Source organism: Petromyzon marinus, chromosome 1 (assembly GCF_048934315.1).
Source record: "Petromyzon marinus isolate PM22_M1 ecotype Great Lakes invasive population chromosome 1, UKy_Petmar_22M1.pri1.0, whole genome shotgun sequence".
Lineage (NCBI taxonomy): Eukaryota > Metazoa > Chordata > Hyperoartia > Petromyzontiformes > Petromyzontidae > Petromyzon > Petromyzon marinus.
Window position 1 is genome coordinate 17,995,596 of NC_133667.1, and position 12,964 is coordinate 18,008,559.

Consider the following 12,964-nt stretch of genomic DNA (forward strand, 5'->3'; position numbering starts at 1 on the left):
AGGGACAAGTCTTTACTTACTAACAACTCCTATCATTTTTCATTGCTGGAGGGGTTGCCCCCCTACCTAAAAATCCAGGCTCTACCATTGCCAGTGGTAACACATTTTTTTTTTCTAGAGATAACTGAACAAAAACAAGAACAGTTCTGTAGATACACAGGACCATATAATACCATCACAGACAGCTGACAAAAATTATTCTTGAGTTCAGTTGGATTGATATTGCACCAATGTGTCAGCTCTGTCACTGATCGTGACCGATAACCAAAAAAGTAAACCGTATCGTGGTCAGGTCGAATGAAGTAAATCATTCTCTATACCTTTGGAGGTTAGTGCCTGGTAAGGTAAGTTAACTCTGCTGCTTAAAGAGGGTTAAAAATGAAATAAATGTGGCAATCCTTTTAAGTTACATAAAATCTAAATGAAAACATTCTCGGTGTGACAAAGCACACTAAGACATTTAAAACATTGAGGTCTCACCTCTGCCTGAAGATGCATGAGCGGCGAGGCTGAGCGTTGCAGGGAAGAGCGACGAAAGGGCCCGGCAGCAGCCAACGCAGCTCGACTTGTACAGGGGCCCCCGGAGTCGGCGGTTAGCCACTCTGGGCCCGGGATGACTCCACTGCGAATAAGCAAAGCATCACTCCAATTAGAAACATTTCTTTATCACACCAATATTGCCCAGTAGAGAGTTTGTCAAAGAAAAATCCTCCCAGCTCAGCAGATGGATAAATAGTTCAGCAAGGTATATTGTTAGTATAAAAAAAAGATATAACAATTGTTTGTCAACCTACTGAAAGCCTATATTTTGTTGTTTTCTATCTACATGACTTTACCGAAAGAACCAAAGAATATGAATTCCTCACTCACGAAAGTTTTAAATAAAAAATTTGATCACACTTCACCACACTAGTTAGTGTGGGTTAGTGAAGGACTCGTTACAGATATCACTAATGTTTATGTGACTGGGAATCAAACACAGATGTATCCATTGCCCAGTGGATGAACAATCAACACTCCCCAATATTGTTAGTAATTACAGGTAATTCTGGAAGTTGGTCAAGACTTACCACAGTGAACCACAAACGCATATATTTTGCTTATGCTTAGTCTTCATTACAACCATATAATTGTTTTGGTACTAGTTGGTTACCAGCGGTTATTTCAGCCGGTAACTAGAAAAAGAAGTTTACCAAAATCAAGGATGCTTTAGAAAAGGTAAAACATTTTGATTGCAAAGTTTGCAGTCTGGCTTTGTGAGCAAGTTTTAATGTCGCTGAGACACAGATGCATTGGGATAAGTTGGGATTCTATGCAAGATAGATGGCAGCAGGTTATCAAAACAGGCACTCCAGTGCCCACCCAGAGGTCAGTGACAAAGTGAAAAACCTAAAACCAGATCTGGGACACCAAAGGCCAGATTCACATCGTGACAAAACAGACCAAACATATCAGCTTGTCCATCCGTTGTATTGTTGGTGATGCAGTCATTGGCATGTTGATGTCAAACATGACTGGCAGATACATTTTTAAACAGATGAACCAGGCACTAGAAGTGTAGCTTGTAGATAAAATGTTTTAGCAAGAGAAAGATGCATAAGCAATTTAAGAAAATAGCAATATAACTGCTACATTTTCTTACTTAGATAGTTTTTATATGTTGGAAAGATCTACCAATAGACATGTAACAATGCGTAGATTAATCAGTTAGAATCAATTACTCGTTTCACAATGGATTTATACAATTGTATGAGAATAAATTGTTTACATTTCTTGTAACTATATGTAATGTTCACGTGACTCCTGAAATCACTAGAAGCATTACACTCACCGCAATATTCAGAATACATTTTTATTCATCAAACTATGCTCAGAATTTTTTATATTGTTTAAATCACAAAAAGAAAATCGTGATTAAATACCTAATTATCGAGGTTTATATGCACAACTAACAGATGCCAAGGACTAAGGAGAATGCATTGAGGAACAATATAGCAAAGCTAGAAGTAAACTGGCAGGCACTAAATGTGTTCTAAGAACTAAGGTGTCAATCAGAAAGGGGTGGGGGAATTTTTTTGAAAACCTGATATTACAGATATGGTATTCCACATTACAATATCAGTTTTTTACACATTATTATTCCCACATCAAAAGTCTTAGAGTAAAAGATAAGATTTGTAAATAAAACTAGCATTTAATTATATAGTTAAAACCCAATTAATTTATTAATTGCTTGCATTCTAAAATATTCTTACTACCACAGCTTTAGGGCTACTACTGAATTAATTTCAGTGGCTGTGCAGTTTCATGTTTACCCATCTGATTGCATGTCTCCATCAGAGCTCCCCCGGGCAGCTGCTGGTATGGTGCTGCATTCAGTCGCACGCTTTAAGTTCTTGGCTTGGGGACCACGGTCTGCTACTAGTGTCCACTCTGCTGTGGGCTCTGGCTCAATTGGATCCGCATCATCCTCATCCCCTGCATCTCCATCACCTGCAATCTCTTCCCATTCGGTATCTGGCTCCAAAAACATAATTGGAGCAACGCTTCGTTGACCCTGCCAAGCATAACGCTTCCTGCAAAATAAAAACATGTACGCACACATTGATAACAAGATACTATACATTTTAAATAGGTTTGTATTTACATCTGATCTTATTGTGTTTAACCTGGTGAGAAGTCAAGAGACTAAGATAGTCTCATTTACAAGTAACCTGGGGCATGAGTCTGCTAGTAGGGGTAAAGATTTCTAAGTATCCACTTTAGTAAATTTAAGACGTATGCTTTAACGAGGAATATCATAATTTATAATAGATTTTTGGGTGAAAAAATGCATCATAAACCCTCCTCTACCCAACACAGCCAATCAATAAAGTTGTCACGTGAACACAGATTTCGCACACGGTGTTGGAGTGCAATCCATGAGATTTAACAATTGGATACGATGTTTCAGTAGTAGCGAGAACCAGCATCATCAGGCAGTTGCCATAATTGTAAAAATATCATCCAGTCTTGGGCTTTAAACAGGTGGTGTGATTTTTAATTTAAAGCTTTCGTGACTGCAGTAATTCATATTCTTAGTTCTTTCGGTAAAGTCACGTTGAAGGGAAACAATAAAATATATATAAAACAATAACAATTCTCACGACGTTTCGACCATAACACAAACGGTCGTCATCAGGTGTGTCGGTTTGCATAAATTTATTTATTTTTAAACGGTGTATTTATTTATAAAAAAACACGTTACCGCCACGCGCAGCGATTTGGCAGTTTATTTAGAAGGACTAGTCCATCTATGTTCTGAAAAGAGGAGGGGGGAGATTAAATTTTTTTTAATGTATGCTGTCTGAAAGCCACTGTAAGCGTGAACAATCAATTAAGACCTCAAATGGTTTATCAAATCTTTCCAATGATTGCTAAGCCAGAATCCATCTTCTCGGTTGAAATTGTCTCTGTGCTTGTATATGTGGATAGCCTCATGAACGAATCTCTCATGGTAGCCAGATGGCTTACAAAGAACCTCTGTCTTGGAAAAGTCAATGTCATGTGAGCCTACTGAATTATAACAATGATCTGCCACGGCCGAGGTGTTGGTCCTACCGTGTTTAAGGTCTGCTTTGTGTTCACGAATGCGGTCCGAGACATGGCGTTTGGTTTCTCCAATGTAACTACTACCACAGAGGCAACTTAGTTTGTAGACACCAGGGTATTGTATGTCCGGAATCACATCTTTTACAGACGGAACCAGATCACGGATTTTTATGTAATGTGTTGAAACGGACCTGGATCTTGTGTTTATTCAAGATTTTGGAGATCTTTTTTGTGATCCCCGCAATGTAGGGTAAAGTGATGGTTTTGAAAGGTTCCTCAAGAGGGTCCTTCTTCATGGTTTGAGTGATAGCTTTGCGGATTGTATAGTCGGAGTAACCATTAGCCTTAAGAGCTTGGTGTACGTGCTTGAGTTCACTGCCTATGTGTTCCTGGTCGGATATGCATTGGGCTCTATGATACAGAGTCTTGATGAGAGAATTCTTCTGTGATGGATGGTGGTGGGAATCCGGTTTCAGATAAGCATCCGTATGGGTAGCTTTCCTGTAGACAGAGTGGCTCATTGAACCATCAAATCTCTTTTCAATTAGGCCATCCAAAAAAGGTAGCTTGCCATCTTTTTCGACTTCCATGGTAAATCTGATGGCTGGGTGTATGGAATTGATGTGGTCGAAGAATTGGTCTAGAGCAGGCCGGCCATGTGGCCAGATGACAAAAGTGTCATCCACGTACCTCTTCCATAAGGTTGGGCGCAGAGTGGCAGTCTGAATGGCGTCTGTCTCAAATTTCTCCATGAAAATGTTAGCTATAACCGGAGATAGGGGGAGCCCATTGGGGTGCCCTCAGTTTGTTTGTAGAAAGTTCCATTCCAAGTGAAGTATGTATTGGTTAAACAGTGTCTCACCAGGGGGGGTACCTTAGTGTTTAGTCCTTGATGAACCAAGTCTTCAATGATTTCGATGGTGTCAGGTACAGGAACCTTGGTGAATAAGGAAACTACATCAAAACTGACAAGCAGGTCGCCTGGGGACAGGGAAATACCCTTGATTGTCGATACCAGGTGAGTAGAATTTTGTACCGCAGAGGTGTTTTTTCCAGTGAAAGGACGCAGGATTTCAGACATTAAAAAAATCCGTGATCTGGTTCCATCTGTAAAAGATGTGATTCCGGACATACAATACCCTGGTGTCTACAAACTAAGTTGCCTCTGTGGTAGTAGTTACATTGAAGAAACCAAACGCCATGTCTCGGACCGCATTCGTGAACACAAAGCAGACCTTAAACACGGTAGGACCAACACCTCGGCCGTGGCAGATCATTGTTATAATTCAGTAGGCTCACATGACATTGACTTTTCCAAGACAGAGGTTCTTTGTAAGCCATCTGGCTACCATGAGAGATTTGTTCATGAGGCTATCCACATATACAAGCACAGAGACAATTTCAACTGAGAAATGGATTCTGGCTTAGCAATCATTGGAAAGATTTGATAAACCATTTCAGGTCTTAATTGATTGTTCACGCTTACAGTGGCTTTCAGACAGCATACATTAAAAAAAAATTCGTCTCCCCCCTCCTCTTTTCAGAACATAGATGGACTAGTCCTTCTAAATAAACTGCCAAATCGCTGCGCGTGGCGGTAACGTTTTTTAAAATAAATAAATAAACCGTTAAAAAATATATACATTTATGCAAACCGACACACCTGATGACGACCGTTTGTGTTATGGTCGAAACGTCGTGAGAATTTTTATTGTTTTATATATATTTTATTATTTTATTGTTTCCCTTCAACGTGACTTTACCGAAAGAACTAAGAATATGAATAAGGTGTTGTGATGTCATCACTGTGTCCTCACAAAGGAGCAGGCAATGGCAGAAAATTATATCTAGAGGTTACTGTAGTCACATAATTCATGTTGTTAGCTTATAATATATTAAGTTAGATAAGATAATATTAAAGTCCGTATACTTAAATGGTGAAACATAGTTAATTATACTCGATGGTTGTGTAAGATTACAATAATGTTTGATGCTAATGAGGGATACATTTACGTGGTGATATTGGTTAGCCATGGTTAATTAGTTATACTAAATGGTTAGTCATGTTATCGTGCTGTTAGTTAGAGTTCATGTTGCTTTTCCTAGCCATACTTGGCCTTGAGCTGTCAGCTGGAAGTATTTTTTTATTTCTTTCAATTAAAAAATTATCTAATTAGTCTTGGAGTGCATCAACATTATGAAAATCAATGTAATGTCCTTGTTGGCAAGCATGTTCTGTAACTGCCAACAATTGTTTTTGTGAGGATTTGATGATCATGTGGTTTAATTTTATCCTTGTGCAATTATTGTACAATCTGGCAAACACAGCATTTTCCACAAGTGAAAGTAATCTGGTAAATTCGTTCTGTTGTTAGTTTGGGCAAATCATCCTTGGTACCACAGATAAATTGTTGTGTTTTGTGTACTGGGCCAGATTTCACTAAAAAGTTTTCTATTTCCAAAAATTGAGTGAATTAATGAGTGGCTCCCATAATATACGGGAGTTTGATCATATTAATTGAATTTTTCATGTCGACTTCTTTTATTAACTCACTGCTCTGGTTATTTATACATTATTACATCCATTCAACTATCGTGCTTTTTTTTTACTTGTTGATTCTGACCCCTGATATTTTCATCATTTGGCATAGTTTTTTTTCCCTGATGTATGAGAGGATTTTTGTTGTGATGAACGACATGTTAATTTTCCATTTGGCCAAGCAGAATATTCAGGAATGGGAGGGTGTTTGCCTCTTCTACTTACATGGTAAAGTGGATGGATGGGATTTATGAATTGAGGTGATTTAGGAATTCATTACGTGTATTTTTAGCACGTGGCCAGACAAGTGTGTGATTCACATATCAAAACCAATGAGATGTGTTTAGTAGTGTGCTTGAAGCTCGCGCGTTTGCTTTAAAAAAATTAATGTGTAGATTAGCAGCAACAGGAGACAACGGAGAACCCACTACTGATGCTCCTTCATTTTGTTTGTAACAAAAAATCTTCTCTGTAAATAAAATGTGTTACTTAAGCAGAGTTCAGCCAATTGTGAGATGTGTTTAGGTAAACCATTATGAACCAAATAATTTCATATCTTAATCGACTCAGTAATCGACTCAGTAATTGGGGCCTTGGTGAACAGAGAAATCACATTAAAACTGACCAGAATATCATTCAGGTTAAGTTTAAAAGCGTTAATTATATTCACCAGTTGTTAAGTTTTTTTAATGAGGGTGCTGTCATTGAGGCTGTATTTGTCCTGTTACATATTGTTCGAATGTGTATGTAGCAGAACCGATTGTACTTCGTATTGATCTTAATGGGACACCAAGTTGGTGAATTTTTGGCAAAATTGTTGTTAAAGCATGTTACCATACGGGATTATTGTGCTTGGTATTGCCGCAGTAAATTTGTATTCATTAATAGTCCAATTCGTTTGTTAATTTGTAAACATGTACTGAAACAACAATGCTAAATTATTTCCCACAATAAATTTCATATTATATTACGTAACTGCCAAGCAACACAAATCTATTGCACTTCTAGTATTGTGCTACTGTGCTATCTGTAGATCTCATTATATGTGCAAGTATCTTAAATATTCGTCTTGAATTGGCTACTTGATGATAAGGCCCAGCTGTAGCATATATAATGTAATTATACACTATAACAACAACGCTATCTGCTTCACCCACAAATCACTTCTCAACCCAATCAGCCCTTGTCACATTTCTCTGTGACCAGCCCTTTCATGTGCCATTAGTCACAACCAACATAATAATAATTAAACTGGCCTCTCTTTAAAGTGTTTAGTGACCACCGCTGACAACACCTGATGAGTGATTAAAGACCTTGTAATGAATTCCATGATTTTCCAAACAGAATATTTTATGGCATGGAACAAGACAGCAGTGACATGCTGGGTATGCAGAATGAATAAGAGCACAAATATGGTAATAACACACACCTCGGTGCACGGTGGCCACGGCCCCTGCCTTTGCCCCGCGTTGTCCGTGGCATGCTGTGAGTCTGTCTGGAGTATCCGACTCGTGCTCCCTCCCCCCAGACCTCCTCACAGCCACGCCCAGCTTGCACTTTAAGAAGTGTACTTTTACTGCTCTGCTTTCCCCTGTTGTCCTCAAAGACAGCTCTACCACTGCCGCGGATGTTTGTGGAAACATCTTTCTCCATTTCCATGTCCTTCTTGGAGGTGTGGTGGCCCTTGTCTGTGGACTTGTGCCCACCGACGGCTGCTGCTGCTGCTGCGCATGGCTTGTGGAGGCCCCCGCTGCTGTGGCCACCAGATCCATCACTCCCTGACCTCTGGAGGCTGGCGCTGGGTGGATCTGCTAATGTACCCCCACTACCGGAGCGGTTGAGGCTGACACTCGAGTGGCCTCCACCAGACGTGCTGCTGCCGGTCCTCTGCAGGCTGCCCGTCCCGTTGGACACCTTGGTGGACAATGAGCTGACGTCAGCCAGGTCACCGGACGTGAGCGAGCTCACGGTGCGGGAGGGCGATGTTGTGCTCTGCTCATACTCTTGCCGTTCCACAATTGGTGCTTCTGCCTCCTGCAATCAAAACCAACACAATCACAAAGCCCACATTTTCACATGGTAAGACAATAAAACACCTATAAAAGTCAGTGAGAATCCTCATCAGTTGCATGTAGGTTTAGGCAAAAATGAAGTCACACAGGTCAAGATAAAGTAAAAAAGGCGTTACAGAAAAACCGACACATCTGGCATGGCCTTCCATTGTGCTGTTAGAGCATAAGATGTTTGGTTTCATCCATTAATCTTAAAAATATGCATTCTTGTAAGCGCCTACTTGCTCCTTTGCAATAATTGAATTTCCCCAATGCTAAAAGGCCAGGCCCATTGTTGGCCCTATCTTTATTTAGGTGAAATCTGATAGTACAGTTGTAATTTTCCCAATTGTTATTTTTGTTACAGCATCCATGCTGCATATTCATGATACGATTTCACAAATTATTGCGTTTTTCAGAAAGGTCAGTCAGTAATGTCAGGACATAACAGAGCTAATTCTTATTGGACCAACCATTTTGCATGGATCAATATCATTCAAAGGTTTGTGGTTGTAAAGATTGATAACCAATCACACCAATATCATACCTGCCTAAATATAGCATACATATTTCTTCGTTAGAAAAAACGTTACTGAACTCTACATTCTAGTTGCTTTATGTTGGCAAATAAATTTCCGCACAGCATGTTTCTGTACTGCGTGACACTATTTAAGAATGACGTACCTCAGTGACCCTCCGTTCCACCTCCTTGCCATTGACGTAGTAGACGTCGGTGATGACACGAGTGATTTTCACCTCGCGAATTGTGCGCACGTGCCTGTGCACCAGCCTCCCGGGTGCTGGGGCTGGTAAGGGCAAACTGTCTTCCTCCTGGCACCCCAGCACACACACGTGCATACAAGCAGGAATGTGCTCATTCAAATGCCAACACGTGTGTAAAAAATGCATGCGCACATCACTTTCAACAAATTTAGCACACAACAGAATACATACAGGAGACGACATGACAAAAAAAATAGGTAACAAAAACTAGTTTTTCAATGCACACACTTTTATTTGCATTCAAAAGTAGAAAATAAGTGGGTGGCATGCATAAAGCAAATTATACATATCGAAAGGAAGCCACCCACTTTTATTTAGCACATCAAATGTGATTAATTCTGGGGGCAACATAATGTATTTTCTACTTTTGAGTACAAATAAAAGTATGTGCATTGAAAAAACTTGCTTTTTACCTATTTTTTACCGTGAAAACTATTTTAACTATTTAACTGCTATTTTAAATCATGGTCATGGTTTTTACCTGCTCGCTTAACTTGTGCATAACCATGTTGCACTCAGCGTGTTGGAATGGGCGTGACAAAGCAAATTAGATTATATATTACTATTATAGCTATATAATTATTTTATCAATAGCGATGGTACTAATTATTATTTTAATTCTTGTTCCTCCGCTAAGGCAGAGGGAACCACAGCGGCCGCTCCAGCGCCATAACGAGCGGCAATATAAGCGCTCCTTTCATTGGTCATAGGCTCCCGAACAACAGCAGCTCTGATTAGACAAGATGTTTCCCTGAGTAGCTAAGCACGAGCATTCGTGATTTGAAATTGGGCGGCAGAATGTTCGAGTATTAAATATTCAAATTAAGGAAAAAACGAATAGGCCCAGGATCGGCGGGAACAGGAACTTTTTTTAATGAAATCTTGAATTGTCATGCGAGATGTGTAGAAAATGTCAGCTCATTAGGCTTCGTAGATCCGAAGATATTAAGCGTCAAAGATTTGAAAGAATATAAAGACATGGCAGGTTCAATAAAAGTATGAAATAAACTGCATTGGGAACACTGACAAACATTATGAGGCCTCCTTTGCCAGTAACAAGATATAGTAATAGGTTTTTACCCTTTTATCTGGCACAAAAACTGGTCCAACACCAGTGAAGACTGGGCTCTAAGAAAAGCCGTCTCAGGTGTGGACCAATCAAATTCAAGGACAGTGCATATTATCAGAGTTGTCTTTTTTGTTTGCATTTTGACTACTTGTGTTGTGGTTATTGCAAACATGATCCCTTGTATAAAGGTGTCAGTTTTTGTGCCAGATAAAAGGGTAAAAACGTATTACTATAACACTGACAAAGGTAAAACATGTACAATAGTTAAACTCTATGTTATTTAAATGCTTTGGTACGATAATGCTGCATCCCCATAAGACACTCCACACATACGAGTATACTGGTCAAGTCGTAACACGTTAATTTAGGAACTATACAAAACATGTTTTAATTCACTCTTGACCGTGCACAAATTTAGATTACTCAAGCTAGATATAATTAACATTCTGTACATGAAAGCCTTTCCCCTTTTCTCAAAGCCACAGTGTTTTTCTCAAGTAACGTTTGGAATCTACAAGATCTGAAATGTATTCTAGAAAGAAATAACATCAGTAGACATAAAGATGGTACAGTAATCCTCTCCACTACAAGTTACCGTAAAATGAGTTGTTTCACATATACGTTGCTGATTAACTCGGAATGAACGTGGTGAAAACATTTTTTTTACGTATATTACATTGCGCTTGTGCACACCGCGTACCACTGAAAATCCCTCCGTCTGCCAAGCCCACGATTTTGTTTTCGTAAGAAAAATAGTGCAAGGTCATAGTTAAAAATGTACAAAGAGTGAAAAATGCACAGTAAATGATGATAGTGCCTCTGACAAAAAAGGCTAAGTATTAATCTACAGGTTATATTAGAAGTTTAAAGCAGTTTGAAGCAGGTGAAAAGACAGTCAACAAATATGAAGTAACGTTGTCAATAATGGTGTGTGGCGAAAAATCACCAAGCTCCTTATATCATGTACGTTTGCACACGCATTAATGCAATTGTAGTGAGTCCAACTGAGTCGCAGACGTTGTCTTGGGAGCAACACTATTTATTACATCAACTCAACACAACATAACGTAACCAACACTCGGGTGTTGAATGCCCATCTAACCACGCTACGGCAGAACTAGACTCGGTTCGCTATTCCGGTCCAGACCACAAGCTGGATCCCGGACCGCGTGGCTAGAGACTTCTTGAACCCGACGTGGATCTTCACTCACCAACAGTCAAGAACCCCGAGCCCCACACAAGGCCCCTGTTATATCGGCCCGGGCTAGGGCTGGCTCCGCCTCTCACCCCGCCCACCTTCTAGATCTCTCGAGCTCTTTCCCGAATGCTCCCGAGAGCTCCTCTATACCACGTGACCACCCAGCGGCCCCTGTCCACCCGTGGCCCCCCTCCAATATCATCTGGTCATGTGTCGGCAGATCAACCAGCGTATCATGCCCCAACGTAACCCTGGCTGGCTGACACTCTCTCTCGCTCTCTCACCGGGAGCCCGCACCGCACACTGTACGTGGTGCCTCTGCGCTAACCAGCGCTCACCCAAGCCCCGCTAGGGCTGGTACTACACCCAGTAACCGGGCTGCACATGACAACATATTATCTGCCGTGGCCTCACAAGGCCGGCACCACACAGTGACATTCACAGTCACTAAACATGTAAATGGTGCAAGGCCATTTAAGGCCTTGAATGTTAGCAGCAATACTTTAAATTGTACCTGAAATTTAATTGTAAGCCAATGCAGATATTCTATTATAGGGATAATGTGCTTACGGGATGAGGTTCGTGTGAGCATCCTGGCAGCCGCATTCTGGACCGGCTGTAGTCGGCCCAAGACCTTACTTTGAGAACCTAGTCAGGATGATTTGGCTGTATAGGGAGACTGTATCAGGCGAGTGAGGGTTTCCTGGCTCTGAAAGGAGACTGTATCAGGCTCTTGAGGGTTACCTGACTGTGGAGAGAGACTGTATCGGCCTCCCCCTCTGTGCCATGGCTTGTGCTCTCTCCATCCTCCCTCGTCTGCACAGCAATGTTCCGTAGCTTTGTCAAGCCCAGGCCTCTCTCAACTCCCACTGCACACAAAGTTACACCAGCCATATTCATTCGCATTGTTTGTAAACATCAACTTTTAAACAAGATTACAACTAAATAAGGTGAAATATATGTTAAAACTTAACTTTTATTTTACTCGTTAAAAGAATATATGTGCATATACACCGCATATATGTGTAGGTACCTTGAGAGGCCATGACATTCAAGCACCTAATCATTGCAAATCCTTGTGTACTCATTACACAACATATACACACGTCTCCATGAAGAATCTATCAGTATAAAGACCTTAATCTGTATGTCTCAAAAACCTATAGGGTGCTTCCCGACAAGATAGAAAGCTAAAATGTGGTACATATGTAGCGTTTAGAACATAAACAACAAGAAAATCTGAAAATCCCACATTTTCAATTTTAAGGCCCCCAAATCTCGATTTTAACTGCCCCATAAACATGTTTGTTTATCAGGTTAATTATTATAGCTATTGAATACTTTTGCCTGGCGAAGACAGGCTTTATGAACTAGTACTTTATAAAAGCCAATGGCTGTTTCTTGATCACATTTTTGGCTGTATTTTATTTTACAAAGGAACTTTAACACAAAGCATCACTATATTATTTATAACAAAAATTTATTGTATTTAATTAAGCTTTGACAAAAAGAGCAATCCAGCAATAGGAAAATATTTGCAGCATGTTCTCAATTATGTAAACTCTTTAAAATTGGCTGTTACAAACTGCAGTTAGAAATCATAATGCCAATGTCTAGGAGTAATTAACATGCAAAATCTTCTTTGAGAATTCTACTATTTGTAAAAATCTCCGGGTGGCTTATTGTATGAGACAACATACTGAGAAAACGTAATTTCTATGATACATTCTATA

At 40.0% G+C, this 12,964-nt stretch overlaps 1 protein-coding gene across 4 annotated transcripts in view; it reads right to left on the bottom strand.

Moving 5' to 3' along the window:
- TP53BP1 (tumor protein p53 binding protein 1) overlaps nucleotides 1-12,964 on the bottom strand; it is an 82,795-nt gene that overhangs the window by 31,198 nt on the left and 38,633 nt on the right. For all 4 annotated transcript variants that reach the window (XM_032962866.2, XM_032962778.2, XM_032962955.2 and 1 more), the window contains 5 exons: nucleotides 11,976-12,100; nucleotides 8,866-9,012; nucleotides 7,560-8,164; nucleotides 2,316-2,576; nucleotides 481-622 (listed from right to left, as the gene is read on the bottom strand). In XM_032962866.2, the coding sequence (XP_032818757.2) occupies nucleotides 481-622; nucleotides 2,316-2,576; nucleotides 7,560-8,164; nucleotides 8,866-9,012; nucleotides 11,976-12,100 (1,280 nt within the window). The remainder of the gene's footprint in view (nucleotides 1-480; nucleotides 623-2,315; nucleotides 2,577-7,559; nucleotides 8,165-8,865; nucleotides 9,013-11,975; nucleotides 12,101-12,964) is intronic.